General features: G+C 42.0%; 2 protein-coding genes across 3 annotated transcripts in view; both read right to left on the bottom strand.

The window, feature by feature from the left end:
* Window positions 1–17,393, bottom strand: part of LOC140076579 (class I histocompatibility antigen, F10 alpha chain-like) — a 197,545-nt gene that overhangs the window by 59,269 nt on the left and 120,883 nt on the right. The window lies entirely within an intron of this gene.
* LOC140077333 (uncharacterized) lies at window positions 6,182–16,488 on the bottom strand. The gene is made up of 3 exons (XM_072124405.1): window positions 16,368–16,488; window positions 9,890–12,582; window positions 6,182–6,673 (listed from the first exon to the last, which is right to left on the bottom strand). Exons 1-3 carry the CDS (start codon window positions 16,414–16,416, stop codon window positions 6,632–6,634), a joined length of 2,784 nt encoding a protein of 927 aa, XP_071980506.1. The 5' UTR covers window positions 16,417–16,488; the 3' UTR covers window positions 6,182–6,631.

Genomic DNA, 17,393 nt, shown 5'->3' on the forward strand with positions numbered 1-17,393 from the left:
ATATATTTATATGGGTCCAGATTTCAGCTGGGGGTATACAGTATATTACTAAGCTGGGGGGCTGTATATGGAGTACAGTATATTACTAAGCTGGGGGGCTGTATATGGAGTACAGTATATTACTAAGCTGGGGGGCTGTATATGGAGTACAGTATATTACTAAGCTGGGGGGCTGTATATGGAGTACAGTATAATACTAAGCTGGGGGGATGTATATGGGATACAGTATATTACTAAGCTGGGGGATGTATATGGGGTACAGTATATTACTAAGCTGGGGGGCTGTATATGGGATACAGTATATTACTAAGCTGGGGGATGTATATGGGATACAGTATATTACTAAGCTGGGGGATGTATATGGGGTACAGTATATTACTAAGCTGGGGGGCTGTATATGGGATACAGTATATTACTAAGCTGGGGATGTATATGGGATACAGTATATTACTAAGCTGGGGGATGTATATGGGGTACAGTATATTACTAAGCTGGGGGGCTGTATATGGGATACAGTATATTACTAAGCTGGGGGATGTATATGGGATACAGTATATTACTAAGCTGGGGGGATGTATATGGGATACAGTATATTACTAAGCTGGGGGGCTGTATATTAGGGGGTGCTATATATTCACATTGGTCAGGGTTGCACTGTATGTAAAATCATGTAATATAATAACAGGGTGGGATATATTAGTTATAGGATACATTAGATTACTTTGCATAATTTAAACAAAATGTTAGGGGTCTGTATTAATAAATTGGGGGTGTTGTATATTGATTGGTGCTGTGCCTGCTATAATTCCAGTAGAATATATATAATGAAGGGATGTGTTATATGTGGGGAGAGTGCGGTCAGTTGTGTTGTGAGGGGTATATATTATTTAGGAGCGCAGTGTTGTTATCCAGGAGACTTTATACTGTAAGTGACTGTGGTATTTTTAGGGACGCCGGGTGGAGATGCTGCACGGAGCTGAAGATATCCGGCTGTGACCTCAGCAGTGATACGTCATGGATTGGAGAACCCGGAATAAAGTCCTCCTGATGGAAGAGATTGTCATCTATAAGGTACTAGATGCCACTAATGCCTCCCAGATCCTGTAGTCAGTCACACAGTGTCAGGGAGCTGTCTGTAGGGTTGTTACTTGTTAGTAAAGTTTTCCGCATTTACTTAAGAGGGAGCGGGGGGGGGGGCAGCATTTTAATATTCGCCTCAGGCAGCAAATATGCTAGAGTCGGCCCTGCTAGGATGTCCACATGTTATGAAATATTTAGCTTCTAATTGTACAATAATAGCTGTGGAGAGTGCTCACAGCCATCACACAGGGGGCAATGGTCCTGAGCCTCTAGGGGGCGCTGCTACCCTGTTTTCCTTGGTAATAAGACCTAGTGCAATTTTTTTTGAGCTTAGAAATATAAGACCTGGCAGCAGCAATTGCTCCATCTCCCTCTAAGCTGTATATTAGTATTAGTAGATAATGTAGATACTGCAAGAGGTTGTGACATAGAGGAAGAATTCATGGGCCAAAAAATGACTGTTGCGTTGCAAATCCTCATTAACTCCTTAGCGCTCTGCGCCGTAGCTGTACTGCGCTGAGTCCCGCGAATAGCGCTCAGCGCAGTACAGCTACGGCGCAGAGACGATGCCGGTTCATCGTTTACCGCTGACATCTCCGGCTAACACCCGCAGTCGGAGTGGGCTCCGATCGCAGGTGTTTAACCCGTTAACATGCCTTCTGGGGGTCTTTACCCCACGATCGGCCCCCCCGCACCGTTTTCGGGGAGGGGGGGGGGTTGGGCGATCGCTGTTTTGGCACCTCTGGGGTCCGATCGGAACCCCAGAGAAGCCTGGAGGGTTTACCTTAAAGATGGCGTCTGTGACGTCATCTTAAAGGCAAAGTGTCAGCCTATGCATCTGCATAGGCTGGCACTGATAATACCCTGCAATACATTAGTATTGCAGAGTATTATCAAGAACAAGCAATCAGATGATTGCTTGTTCATATCCCATGGTGGATCATGTAAAAAAAAATGTTTTTCAATAAAAAATTACTTTATAAATCACTAAAAATGCCCATAAGCCCCAAAACATATAAAGAGACATATAACGCTCAAAAAAGTCTAAATCATAACACAAACCCCACATATATAGTATCACCGCGTCCGTAACAATCCATAGAATAAAACTAAATAACTATTGAACCCATATGATGAACGCCGTAAAAAAAAAAAACGTTAAAAACCCGGCAAAAATTATGATTTTTACCTATTATATCCCACTAAAAATGCAATAAAAAGTGATCAACAAAACATATGTACTCCAGAATGATACTGTTGCAAAAAAACAACATGTCCCGCAAAAAACAAGCCATCAACCAGCTCTGTAGCCAAAAACGTAACAATGTTATGCCACTTGGAAGACAGCGATGCAAAAATGATAGATTTTTCCCCACATTAGGGTTTTATTTGCCAAATTTAGTAAAACATAAGAAAAAATATTCATGTCTGGTATCCCCGTAATCGTATCGACCCATAGAATAAAGATAACATGATTATTAGTCTATACGGTGAACACCAAAAAAAAAAAAAAGGTAAAAAATCCAGTACAGAATTGATGCTTTTCTACTCCTGACCTCAAAAAAAGTTCCAAAATTTTCAACAATAGGTGATACCAACCCCAAAATGGTAACAATGGAAAAAGCATCTCGTCCCGCAAAAAAATGCCGTCACATGGCCCAAATAACGGAAAAGCGAAAATTTTATAGCCTTCAAAAGGGGGCAACGAGAAAACTAAAATCCTGGCAGCTGCAGGGTGCTCCTTCCCTTCTGCGCCTCACTGTGCCCCCATAAAACAAGTAACGGCCACATGTGGGGGGTCGCTGCACTCAGGAGAAATTGTAGAACAAATTTTATGGTGAGTTTTCTCTTTTTATCTTTTGGAAATGTGTACATTTTAGGGCTAAATGAACGTATAACCGACAAAATTTCTAAATTTCACCGCCATTTTGATTCAATTACTATGAAGATCTCAAGGGGTTAACAATCTTTGTAAATGCTGTTTCTGATAGTTTGAGGGGTGCAGATTTGAAAATGGGTCGGTTATATGGGGGTTTTTGTTGCTAAATATGTAAAATTTGATTTCAAACAGTATCCCTAAAATAGTCAATTCCGAAAATACGGAAAATTGCTATTCGATTTGTAGGCCGCGTGACGTCAAAATAAATTATCCAAACATTTCAAAAATTATGAAAATGTAAAGTACACAAATGGGAAATGTTATTCGGCAAGTTATTTAGGTGGTAAATCGATCTGCCTGAAAACGCGGTGATTTTGAATTTCGAAAATGGCAAATTTTTCTAAAAATTCATCATTTTTTTCTTTTTTTTGTAAATAAACGCAAAACTTATCAGCCAAAAATTTACCACTAAAATGAAGTACAACATGTGGGGAAAAAACAATCTCAGAATCTCTTTGATAAGTAACAGTGTTCAAAAGTTATAACCATATAAAGAGACGCAGGTCAGAATCTAAAAAATGGGACTGAACCTTAAGCTGTAAAATGGCTGCATCCTTAAGGGGTTAAAGGAAAGTGCTAAACATGAGCGATCGGGGCCAATGATTTAACTAGAAATGGAGTCACAAGAAATTCAGCCTGAAATTCCGAGTTTGGAGAGTTATATGTATCTTGAAGTTTTTGACATAATGGGGCTTATTTACTAAGGGTCGTGCGCTTCACTTTTGTTGGACTGTTTAACTTTTTCGGGAATTCCACGGCTTGCACGGATATTTAAGAAGTGTCTGCGCTGGGATTGTGGTGCGACGTGATCCTTTTTTGACGCCTTCCATGCGACACAATTCAGGGGGAGTGCCGTCAGACGATCCAACTGATTTGGACTGAGCGCAGGATTTAACTTTTAAATTGTGTCGCAAGCCCAAGCACTTACATGCACCGGGAAGAAGAAGGCGAACTCCGTCGGATCTGAGCGGGGATGCGACACATGCAGGATATCGGGCGCATGATCTTAGAGAATCGCGGCACAGGGCATTATTGTTGGACAATGTACTTTCTGGGAACTCCAGAAACACACCACCTGCTGGAGACCTGCCAGGCTGTAGGACAGCCCTCCGTTCCCCAAACCAAGCACCGTGACACTAGCGTGCCTAGGCCCCGGTAGGGGATGTTGCAGGGTATTGCTGGAAGATTATCTCTAGTAAGGATAGTCGAGAAATCACAATATCACAGCACCTACCTATGTTTTCATATGTATCATATCCTGTTAGAAGCTTAAAGGGGTCACGTATACCCAAGCAGTAGCTCTCTATGGTAGCTCTATCAGTATATCACTGATAGGATGCATACGATTTCAATTTTATTCCATTCTTCCCTAAAAATTGGATATTTTTATTGTAAGAAAGACACAATGTGGGGGTGGAAGGGGGGATGGGACCAGTGGGACCGTTTCTGGGCAGAGGAGTTGGGGCGTGAGGAAGGGTGAAGTGGTCACCCAACTGGCTGGGAAGAATCTTTTCTCTTTGTTTACATGTTGTTTGTCGTTATTGTGAGTATGAATGGTACCCTTGTGTCTCTATTATTGGTTGGTTTTTTCGTTATGGATTCTTAGGATCATCGCTAGAAAGGTGTTAATACTTTGATTGCAATCTCTAGTAGTGAGGCCAAATACTTCATAAGCTTAATGCAGTTCCTGACTGCCCATTTACAGGCCTCTGTACTGATAGGATTCTGTGTAACATGATAATACACCTGAAATCGTTGTTTAGCTATTATGTTTGATAAATGAATAACTCCTAGCCAAAGTAACAGATTGATGTAAATTCCTGCTCCTAGATCCGATAAGTCCTGTTTTTTATATGTTTAAATTGGAAAAATTTTACTGCCTGTTTGTATGCTGACATGTGTCATCACATTGTATGTTAAACTTTTAATAAAAATACAATTATAAAAAAAAAATAAGGGCTTCTGCACCACGTCAGTAGCTTATAGCTTGCACTAGCAATTATCTTCCCCAATCCACCATCTTCACTCCAGTGGGGCGTGAAGTGAGCAGGGGGCACTATCCGTGCGTACTAGCTGCAGCCGTCGATTTTTTTCATAGATGAAGTCGCTGGCTGCGTTTATTTCTACCCCAGGCATGGGTTTTCTTTGCATTTCTATATTGCCAATAACTGAATGCCCTGGGGTTCTTAAATATACGCCCTGTATATTTAAGAACCCCAGGGCATTCAGTTATTGGCAATATAGAAATGCAAAGAAAACCCATGTAACACTTTATAAGGAGTCTCTACAAGTCTGTCCTATACAACTATCATAATGAAAGGAAATATACAGTACTATCACAATCTATCCCGATAAACCAGAGACATTACTCATAGATCCGACACCGTGACTGTGGTAATCATCCTACATTTGTTATCCATGGCCGCCTTCCTTATAAAATCAACTATTATAATTATGCTAATGAGCCTAAAGGGCTATGAGGTGTTACACAGGCAGGAGTCGTTTAGCGCTACAGGGCCCCTGTCATTGAGCGCCACAGAGCCCCTGCCTTTGAGCGCCACAGTGCCCCTGTCGTTGAGCGCCACAGAGCCCCTGTCGTTGAGCGCCACAGAGCCCCTGTCGTTGAGCGCCACAGAGCCCCTGTCGTTGAGCGCCACAGAGCCCCTGTCGTTGAGCGCCACAGTGCTTCTGTTGATGAGCTGTACAGAGCCCCTGACGGTGAGCAGTACAGAGCACCTGTAGTTGAGCCCCGCAGAGCCCCTGTAGTTGAGCGCCACAGAGCCCCTGTCGTTGAGCGCCACAGAGCCCCTGTCGTTGAGCGCCACAGAGCCCCTGTCGTTGAGCGCCACAGAGCCCCTGTCGTTGAGCGCCACAGAGCCCCTGTCGTTGAGCGCCACAGAGCCCCTGTCGTTGAGCGCCACAGAGCCCCTGTCGTTGAGCGCCGCAGTGCTTCTGTCGTTGAGCGGTACAGAGCCCCTGACGTTGACCGGTACAGAGCCCCTGACGTTGACCAGTACAGAGCACCTGTAGTTAAGCAGTACATTGTCCATTTGGCCCAGTTGTACATAGTCAGTCTTATGGAGCCACACAAAACTATATGGGCCGACATGTTGTCTCCTGCCCACAGATCTGTCATGTGCACAAGGCTGTAGAGTTAGAACCTGTAACAAAGTAAGTATTTTATTCAGTAGACATAACCTTCATACAGCACCAGATATTTGATTTTATTATCTAAATATATTTGTGTAAAAACTTTCAGATTTATAATTTTAGCCAATTTAAATTCTTTGGTAAATGGTAATACAAGGATCTTGCTTGTGAAGGTGGACATCATTGACAGAGGGCCTCATGGGAGAATCGAGTGCAGGCCATTGATTCATTGCACCAAGTGTCATAGTCTGCTCTGCCCACATCACCCTCTCCTTCCTCCCATCTGCACCGGGTTGGGTGCATTCCAGTTGAGGGGCTATAGACACGGCCATGTGATTGGTGGGACATAGGTCCAGTAAGTTACTTAAACTTGAGTCTATTGTCCACCATGATGAGAAGTTGGGAGGTCACCAATGGATATCTGCAAATGCTTTCTTAGCGTCAAGTGTTTCGAGTGAAGGTTCATCCTCTAGATCGCCGCGCTTTTCGCATCATTCTGCAAATCTAAAAGAAAAAAAAAAGGAAATTTATGCCCAAAATTTTTTCCATTAAGAAAACAAAAATAATAGACTTTACGCCTAAAATGGTCCAAAGACAGTCTACTTGTTGGGGTTCTGTTTTTTGAAAATTACCTTTAATCACTTCTACCATCTCCAACCCTTTTCTCTTTAAAAAGCGACATTTTTAGTTCGACATTTTCTTTTTTTGTGACTTATTGTGGCTCATTTGTAGTTTTGCACTTTTCTTGCACCTAAGACAATGGGGCACATTTACTTACCCGGTCCTGTCGCGATCCAGCGGCTCGTTGTCCGACGTGGATTCAGGTTCTGTCGGGATTCACTAAGGTCATGCGCCCGATATCCAGTAGGTGTCACTGCTGTGGCAAGGTCCGCCGGAGTTCACCTTCTTCTTCTCGGTGCATGTGAGTACTTGATATTGTGACACATCTTGTTTTTTAAAACCCGCGGTTTTTCCAAATTGGTTGGGTTGTCCGAAGGCCAGCCCCCCCCCCCATTTCTGTCACGTGAAAGCCGGCGTGATTGCGCCAAAATCTGATTGTGTGCCCCAAAATCCCAGCGGAGTTCGGCGCAAAATGGAAAAATTCAGGAAACCCGACGAAAGTGCTGCTGCTGAACCCTTAGTAAATGAGCCCAAATATTCTTTCGAAGTTCACTATTGTTTAGTTTTTGCAGTGTTGTGTGAGTTTTCACCTGGAGCCAGATGTTGTTTAAAACTTTTTCTTAGTTACATGAAAATTGCCTTTTAGGCTCCCGGGGGCGTGGAGTAGCCTTGCCAATTCCCGGAGCTACCCACGCCCCAGTAGCCTCTACTGTTCCGCCTTCCTGCATGTTGGCTTCATGATACTCATAAATCTTGACTCTGCACACAAGCTCCGGTGTCTTCATTGGAGCTACTGCGTTTGCACCTGTTACATTGAAGATATGCTATGATCCCGAGACTGATACCTGAGCAGAGCATCACATCGCGATCGTCAGTCTAGATCTAGTGGCTCTACTGGAGCTTGAGTGTAAGCATGACTGGGATCAGTAGTGCGATGAGGCCATGCAGTTAGGCAGAAAGCAAAGGCTACTGGGGCATGGAGTAGCTTTAGGTACCGGTGCTCAGCAAGACTGCTTAATGCCACAGTAATCTTTAAAGGAAAGCTTCCCATAGAACTGACACCTTTCTTTTAGCTAAAAATTGTTTCCCTTGCATCCCCATAACTCAACTTTATCTCAGATTACATGGCATTGGAGATGCATGGCTGACCCCTCCCACCTACTCCTCCCCATGTCTCATTCCTCTACATCACATGAAATCACAGCAACCTCCATGGACATCTACTCCACCCCATCCTCCAGAGGCTGCTGTGATTTCATGTGATCAGATAAATACATGGAGTAAATGTTGAAAATGTAACAGGACCTTAGAGGCCATCACCCTTGTCACATGACAGGAAATACCTAATGATGTTACAGAGCTCTCTCTTAATGTTCTATACAGCAGCATGTCCTAGCAGTGAGGCCTGCCAATGTAAGGAGGCAGGGCAATGCAAGTAAAATGTATTATGCTGGACTCAGTTGGTGTGAATGGACTCAGGGGACATCAGGGGAGTTTCATATGAGTTACAAACTAATTTTTCACACTGCAGCCATGGATAGGAACCATTTAGGGATAAGGGCTTTTTAAACATAGTTTTAATGAATTATTTATTTTTGGTGGGTTAATGTGCATGGCAGGTTCTCTTTAAAGGTAATGTGCATATAACTGAGATAAAGTTTAATAGGTCTAAAGATTTTTATGAGGACATGACAAATGCGTTCTATGAATACAGGCAGTCCCCGGGTTATGTACAAGATAGGTTCCATAGGTTTGTTCTTAAGTTGAATTAGTATGTAAGTTGAAACTGTATACTTTATAATTGTAGCTCCAGACAAAATGTTTTTTTGCCCCAGTGACAATTGGAGTTTCAACATTTTTTGCTGTAATGAGAGCAATGATTATCAATAAAGCTTCATTACAGACACCTCACAGCTGATCATTGCAGCCTGGGACTATAGTAACATCCAGAGACTTCACCAGAGGTCACAGTGGGCAGAGGGGTCCGTCTGTAACCAGAAGCCGGATGTCTTAAGTAGGGAACCACCTGTAAAGGTGCAAGTAGGAATCTACCATCAGATCTACTTGGGTATTTCAATTCCTGATGGTAAATTCCCCTATAAGAGGAGAAGGTTGGCAAAACATTTTGTGGGATTGAAGTTTCCCTGAGAACAAGATAGGTTTTTCCTCACACTGCTGTCCTCTTAGCTTTGGCACTGGGGTGTAACTACAGGGGTAGAAGCCATAGCAGCCACTATGGGGCCCACAGTGTCAGAGGCACCCAGCATCTAGGGCAGTGATGGCGAACCTTTTGGAGACAGAGTACCCACTTATATATCACAAAGTGTCAACATGACATTTAAGCAGTAACTTATTGATCCCTGCTGTATCACAAGTTTTAATCGTATTGGTGTCCTGAGTTCACCAAAACAATAGAACGATGGAGAAATTTGGATTGTAGTTTCCCTCCAGGGTCCCTGAAGAAGAAGAATCAGGGGACCCACAGCATCTGTATCCACACCTTCTCGCTCCTCCTGTAGTCCTGGCAGCCAAATATGTATGTTAAAATGGCGCTGAGAATTCCGTGTTTTGGAATGTATTGGACCACAGGAAAAAGCCTCGAGTCATATCTGGCAAACTATGTGTTGGGATGAAGGCCTGGGTGCCCACAGAAAGGGCTCTGAGTGCCACCTCTGGCACCCGTGCCATAGGTTCGCCACCACTGATCTAGGGTATTGGCTATGTATTGCAAGTGTACTGCATATGCTGTATGTCTGTATATGCAGTGTGTGTATGTATATAAGTATATAAATGTGTGTGATTGTAACAAATGTGTGAGTACACAAATATGTATATTTTTTAAGGGGGGCCCCATTCGGAAGTCTGAATACTGCATTTGTTTTCATTATTTGCTGTTAAATATTACAGCAGTCACTCAGAGCACAAGGGAGGGAGCAGCTCAATACAGTTGGCAAAGAGCACTTCAGATTTTTTGTTAACTTAGGTCAATCAAAATATAAACCCAACACCAAATTATTAAAAGATTAACAAACTTTCCCAAACTGTAAGCAAAGCCTAGGAGTGTAGATATAATGCAGACATTAGATTTATGAAACTTACCATTGCTAAGAGTAGAACGAGGAGACTGGTTGCCAGAGCAGTAAGAACAGCCACCAAAATGATGAGCCAAATTGGGAATTTTATATTTGGATTTTGGGTTGTTGGAATAGCAGAGGCTGATGTTATGTTTTTAGATCTTTTGATTGTGACTGGTTTAGAGCTGGTTGTTGTTGGAGTAGGTGAAGAAGTAGTTGGAGAACTAATGGATGGTATCTCAGTAGTAGTAGAGCGAAGGGTTGTTGGAGCGGAAGTACTGCTTGTTGTTGGTTTTGAGCTTGTTGGTAGGATGGTTGTGGTACTGATTGTTGTTGAAGGTGCTGTAGTAGTAGTTGTTGTGGGTTGTTTAGTTGTGGGAACTGTTGTAGAGCTGAATGTTGTGGCTGTGGAACTTCTTGTGGTTTCTGCTGTGCTGGATATTGTGGACTGGGTGCTGGTAATCGTTGAACTACTTGTTGTGAGCTTAGTGCTAACAGGTGTAGAAGGAACAGTTGATGTACTAGTTGATACTGGTTCTGTGGTTGTAGAGACAGAAGTACTGGTGGATGTTGGCTCTGTAGTTGTGGACGTGGTCACAGTACTGGTTGATGTTGGTTCTGTAGTTGTGGAGACTGTCGAAGTAATTGTTGATGTTGGTTCTGTGGTTGTGGAGACAGAAGTACTGGTGGATGTTGGCTCTGTAGTTGTGGACATGGTTACAGTACTGGTTGATGTTGGTTCTGTAGTTGTGGAGACTGTCGAAGTAATTGTTGATGTTGGTTCTGTGGTTGTGGAGACAGAAGTACTGGTGGATGTTGGCTCTGTAGTTGTGGACGTGGTCACTGTACTGGTTGATGTTGGTTCTGTAGTTGTGGAGACTGTCGAAGTAATTGTTGATGTTGGTTCTGTGGTTGTGGAGACAGAAGTACTGGTGGATGTTGGCTCTGTAGTTGTGGACATGGTTACTGTACTGGTTGATGTTGGTTCTGTAGTTGTTGAGACTGTCGAAGTAATTGTTGATGTTGGTTCTGTGGTTGTGGAGACAGAAGTACTGGTGGATGTTGGCTCTGTAGTTGTGGACGTGGTCACAGTACTGGTTGATGTTGGTTCTGTAGTTGTGGGGACTGTCGAAGTAATTGTTGATGTTGGTTCTGTGGTTGTGGAGACAGAAGTACTGGTGGATGTTGGCTCTGTAGTTGTGGACGTGGTCACAGTACTGGTTGATGTTGGTTCTGTAGTTGTGGAGACTGTCGAAGTAATTGTTGATGTTGGTTCTGTGGTTGTGGAGACAGAAGTACTGGTGGATGTTGGCTCTGTAGTTGTGGACATGGTCACAGTACTGGTGGATGTTGTTTCTGTAGTTGTGGACATGGTCACAGTACTGGTTGATGTTGGTTCTGTAGTTGTGGACATGGTCACAGTACTGGTTGATATTGGTTCCGTAGTTGTGGGGACTGTGGTAGATATTATTGTTGTTAAACTGGTTGAAGTTCCTTCTGTATTTGATGTAGTAGAAGGAACATTTGTGGTACTAGGTGTTGATTCTATAGTAGATCCAGTTGTTGACTGCTCAGTAGTTACTATTGTTGAAGGAACCTCTGAAGTGCTGGTTGCCGTTGGTTCAATGGTTGTTGAGACAGCTGTAGATCTGAAGGTTGTGATAGTGGTTGAGGTTTCTTCTGTACTTGATATGGTTGAAGGGACATTTGTAGTACTGGATGTTGGTTCTGTAGTTGTAGAGCTAGTGGTTGTTGGCTCAGTAGATATAGACGTTGTAGGAACCACCGAAGTGCTGGTCGGTTCTGTTGTTGTGGAGAACGTTGTTAATGGGGTAGTGTTAGTTGATGTTTCTGTACTTACAGAAGTTGTTTCTGTTGTTTGGGTTGTTTCGGAGGTTGTTGTTATTGTAGTTTTTGAGGTTGGTTCAGTTATTGTGGTAGAGGATGTTAAAATCGTGGAGGGTATGTGAGTGGTGGGATGGGTTGGAGCATGACTACTGGTTTCAGGGGGTAGTGTAGTAAATATAGTAGTCGGTAATGTAGTGGGAGCAGTAGGGGTGGTAGAAGTAACAGTAGTAGATGTGGTGGTTGTTGTTGTTGGAAGAATAACTGTGATATCAGGTTTAATAAGTATTTTTGCATCTAAATCGTTAAGCTCAAGATATTCGAATGTACTAAAATTAGCCGTGTTTGAGCCGGTTTGAACGGCATAAATGTTAAACGTGGCTGTTCCTTGATTCTGGGCACCGGGGCTGATAGTTTCGTTTACAACACAGGTTGAGTTGACATAGATATCCACCAGAAGATTATTGTTTCCCATATTGTACGTATATGTGGAGTCTGAATCTTTACTAATAAATGTGACATTCACTTTCATGAGGACATCCTCATTTTTCGTGGTGCATGTGCTACCAGAACTCGAAGAACTATTTGTACACTGAGGTAACCTTCCATTGTACGTGACTATGATGTTACATGTCACCATAGACGAGGGTGTCAATACCAGTGCAGATTTGTCAACTGTTGCATTGATATAGTCATTAGGTTGGGGGATGAAGGCGTTTATAAGGATTGTTTGGGGTACATGATCAAAAACTTTGGTGCTCCCAGTAGTAGATAGAAGTTCCAGAGATTTTGAATAGATTATGTCTTGGCTGCTCCTCGCAATCTCAATTGTTGATTTGTGTAGAGGTTTCTTGTTTATAGTCCCAGTTTCAGCTGTTGCGGGGGGGGGGCAAATATTATAAAAGTTTATTATATGTAATGTGTTATTTCACAAAAGGCGCATGAGATAAAAAGTATCAAAATGACCAAAGGTATTAGGATAGATTTTAGATCTAAGATTGCAAGGACTTGCCACCACTTGACAGATAATGGACCAGTCTTCACATAAGCTGCAGTACATAAGGTACAAAGGGCATCTCTAGGACTGGGACCACGTGGGGTGTAATTATAATTAGTTAGAGATCACCAGGGTTATGACTGCTGGGAACCACAGCGATCCAGAGAACGAAGGACCGAAAGTTCCTCTGAGAATGTGTGGCCACTGCTCCGCTCATGCATGTGCACCCGGTCTGTGGAGTTGGAGACTGATAAAATGGAAGCCTACGGACCCCACAGCTAAAATGTACAAGGGAACTTTTGGTCCTTCTTTCTCTAAATCAGTGGGGATGGTCTTTGACTTATCTGCTGTCTTCAAACAAATCCCATCCACATACTATAAAAATGTGGTTTGCAGGTTTTATACTTGGACCATGTCAATCATCGCTATTTCATCGGCATAAAAAGTCCAACCGAAATGAGACGGTTGACTCTACACAGATGCCTCTACTCTGTGTCAGTCACTGCACTGGCTGGTCATCACCTTCTATATACAATTCCAATGAATCCCCCGCATCCATAAAGCTGTGCACTGTGCTGCTCTTCCCTAACTCTCTGCCCTCATCTCAGTCTATCGCCCACCCCATGCTCTTTTTACTTTCTTCCTTAATTCGAATCTCCCACTCACAGGACTTCTCCCAGCTGCACCTACTCTCTGAAATGCACTACCCAGATTTATCATGTAAATACCTAAATTCACATCTTTTTAGACAGTCCAATCACATTCCCTAACTGAATGTAACTTTGACTTTCTTTTATTCTAATCCTCCACTGATTTCTCTTCCCTTATCACTTGATACCATTAAACAGGTTTCTCTGCAGACTGATACTCCCTGGTTTCAGTGCATATCCATAGCCGATGGTAACTGCTTCAACATTATTTATCTATTTATTTTATCTCCTAATGAATGGCTGGACCACTTTCGGTGTCCCCCCTTCATCCTCATAGACTGTAAGCTCTGTTGAGCAGAGCCCTCCATCCTATTGTTTAATCTGATTGTGTTATTAGTAACAATAATTTTTTTTTTAGATTTGTATATGTAGCCCTAGATCTGTACAACGCTGCAGGATATGATGGCGCTAAATAAATAAAGCTTTATTATTATTATTATTATTATTATTATTATTATTATTATGTTTGAGAAGAGAACATACCAGTGTGTGCCCATCCTTTCAGTCCCACTTCATCTCATATGTATCCATTTTTGAGTTTTTAAACTGGTCAATATTGTATGGGTAAAAAAACTTTAAGTTAAAAAGCGCTACAGAATATGATGGCGTTATATAACTAAAGATTATTATTATTAAAAATAGCCAGATTATACTATTTTTCTAAAAATAATGGGGCACATTTACTTACCTGTCCGCAGAGTTCCCCGAAAGTGCATTGCCAGACCGGAATGTACATCTACCGCGATTCACTAAGATCGTGCCCCCGATATCCTGCATGTGTCGCTTCCCCGCTCAGGTCGGACAGAGTTCACCTTCTTTTTCCTGGTGCATGTAAGTGCATTGTCTTGCGACATAATTCGAGTCTTAAATCCCGCGCTCAGTCCGAATCAGTTGGATCGTCTGTCGGCCCACCCCCCAATTTCTGTCGCATGAAAGCCAGAGCAGCTGCGCCAAAATCGATCGACTTCGACACAATCCCCAATTAAATACCTGTCAAAGCGGACCAAATCCCAAAAACGTTGGAAAATCCGATAAAAGTGTGTCCACCGACCCTTAGTAAATAAGCCCCAATGTGATAAAAATATATGTAAGGGCTTGTTTACTAAGGTTCGAGCTACTCACTTTCGTCGGACTTTGTACCTTTTTCGGGGATTGCACAGCTTGAACAGTTATTTAACAGGGGTCTGTGCTGGGATTGTGTCGCACACGATCGGATTGTGAAGCAGCGGTTTCGGCTTCCATGCGACAGAAATCGGGGGCGGGCCATTGGATGATCCCACTGATTCGGACTGAATGCGGAATTTAACTTTCAAATTGTGTTGCAAAATCAAGCACTTACATGCACCAGGAAGAAGAAGGTGAACTCTGGGGACTTGAGCGGGGAAGCGACCGATGTAGGATATCGGGCGCACAATCTTAGTGAATCATGGAACAGTGCATTACCATCGGACAATGCTCTTTCGGTGAACTCCAGTGGACGGGTAAGTATATATAATACCCAATAAGTCAATATATACATTGCAAGCCATGTCCAAATAAAAATCCGCAATCAGTCATACCACTAGTCGATTTCCGAAAAACTCTTAAATAGACATGTATAGTCATATGTTAATATTTTTCCTTATGATTTTGAGAAATTTTAATAAAATTATTTGAAGAGATTGAAATGTAAGTATACCATTACATTATTTTAAGAAGCAAAGCCAATTAGAAATTATTTTTCTCCCATGGGCCAAAAATATTTTGTATTGTACCAACAGGGAGGGTTGAGTTTGATGAAACTGGGATAGATGTTTTTGAACTCCACCAATCATAGTCTTATCCTATTTATGGCCAAGTTGTGACTTCTACTCTATATCTAGTTTAAGCCTACTAAAAACCCTGCCCCTTCAACCCACTCATTTTGCCACTAGAAGATATTATCAGACTACGCTGTAAAATAAACATCACACATCACAACAAAAAAACTGATTGTCTAGATAGACCAAAAACAGACCACAAATGGGAAAATTTTAAACTAAAAAATGTCAAGAACCAATAAAGAATTAATTAATCTGGATACAGGCAGTCCCCGGGTTACGTACAAGATAGGGTCTGTAGGTTTGTTCTTAAGTTGAATTTGTATGTAAGTCGGATCTGTATATTTTATAATTGTAGCCCCAACCGGTCTATGTAACAATTGGATTTAAAAAATGTTGGGTTGTCATAAGAACCAGGATTAACAATAAATCTTAACTACAGACATCTTTCATAACTCTTACAGCTGTTTATTGTAGCCTGGGACTAAAGTACAGTAAATTCCCAACTTCCAGAGGTCCGTCTGTAACTAGGGGTCGTCTGTAAGCTGGGTGTTCTTAAGTAGGGGACCGCCTGTATATTGCCTCTTGTAGAATGACTTGGACAAGACAATTTTATCTAGATCCTCCAAAATCTTGGGTACTATTGTAGCTCGACTACCCTGAAGTGAAGGGACCAGAGCTGTAATATACGTAATGCCGGTGCTTTTTTTTATTCCTTGACAACCCCTTTAATAACCAAATACTCTTGTGACCTCTAACGAAATGATTCTCAATCCATACACATCATAACATAAAAACAATCAAAAAGTAGATCTATTGTAAGTCAATAGATGGAACCAAAGAAGGTCATGAAGATGAGTAGATAAGAAACCACCACAGGATCAACAACAAAAGGGGGTGACCACCAATAACTTTGTATCAATAAATAATTATTTGGATTGACATTCTCCTGTTTCTTCTCTATCTTGTGCTCATGAAGACTGATTGATAAAAAACCACCACCATGGGGGGGTCTACAAGAAGTAAGGGTTGAGCACCAATAACTCCGGTGGGGCAACCACCAATCACTCTATGAAAAAATAGTTAATTTCACTTGACTTTCTCCTCTATTCTGTGCTCCTTGGTAATAAGTATTAAGATCCAATCTCTTACCAATCACACACAAGGCCAACAAGACGAGGATGCGGAGCCCTAGCCCCATCTCTGTCCTCCGTCCCCACCGAGCTGAAAGCCACTCGGCAATGGAGAACAGGTTGAGTATATACAGCAAAGGACGAAGGGTGGGTCCTTTATCAAACCCTTTACGAGAGACGCCTTTCTAAGGTGCATGTCCATGGCGCTACTTTCTATGCACCACTGATAACCTCCGACCTCTGCCTGTATGTTTAACAATTATTAACATCATTGTGTGCAGAACTACATAACCACTGCATCTCGAGAGATCTTGATAACGTTTGTTATGATGAGTATTAATGAGAAAGTAATTGCTGGTTTAATAATTAGAATTATAAAAGATTATTCGTATAGGAAATATTAGGGATTATAAAATGGAGTTGGGATAATAATAGGTGTGACCTCAAGTCCATATTTGAAGACTAAAAGGAGACACAATGGTGGAAGAGGCTATAAATGGGGGGATATATACAAATAGTAATAATATTATAGGAAATACTTACAGACTGTGTATATCATAGGGTAAAGGTCTTAGGATCCTTATGTCCAGCTGTAAGCACCAGTTATAATAATTATCACTACAGTACATCAGCCATTAGATACATGTCGTTATATGTTAATGTTTTTGGAATTTCTGCCATCCGTATTTGGCTATTCCTGATTGTTACCCCTCTTACTGTAAAAAATTCTTTCCTATGTCTGTGAATGATGATGATGGTTCTTTAGTTCCAAGAATCCAATGTTTCCCCCTTAATTATCTTATACAGTGATGATCAGGGCCGTATTTACCAACCTCGCTGTCGTAGTCTGACACGCCCCCATTGAAGAACTCTTTAACTCGAAATTTATCATGATTTGCTTGTTTCTATAATGATTTTACTATACTGATATTTTGTCAGTGCTAAAAAATGAAGTATAACACTAGACTATGACCAGCCACCCTCCTTCTATCCCCTACTTTCCACTGTTCCCAGTCCTCTATACGGGCAGTCCCCAGGTTACATA

Source organism: Engystomops pustulosus, chromosome 9 (assembly GCF_040894005.1).
Source record: "Engystomops pustulosus chromosome 9, aEngPut4.maternal, whole genome shotgun sequence".
Lineage (NCBI taxonomy): Eukaryota > Metazoa > Chordata > Amphibia > Anura > Leptodactylidae > Engystomops > Engystomops pustulosus.

What these genes read in the sequence shown, in the direction of transcription:
- LOC140077333 (XM_072124405.1), bottom strand. Translation starts at nt 16,416, where the DNA reads ATGGGGCTAGGGCTCCGCATCCTCGTCTTGTTGGCCTTGTGTGTGATT. An exon ending in GTTGGCCTTGTGTGTGATTG is followed by an intron (nt 12,583 to 16,367) that starts GTAAGAGATTGG and finishes CCCCCGCAACAG; the next exon opens with CTGAAACTGGGACTATAAAC. An exon ending in TCGTTCTACTCTTAGCAATG is followed by an intron (nt 6,674 to 9,889) that starts GTAAGTTTCATA and finishes TTTTTCTTTTAG; the next exon opens with ATTTGCAGAATGATGCGAAA.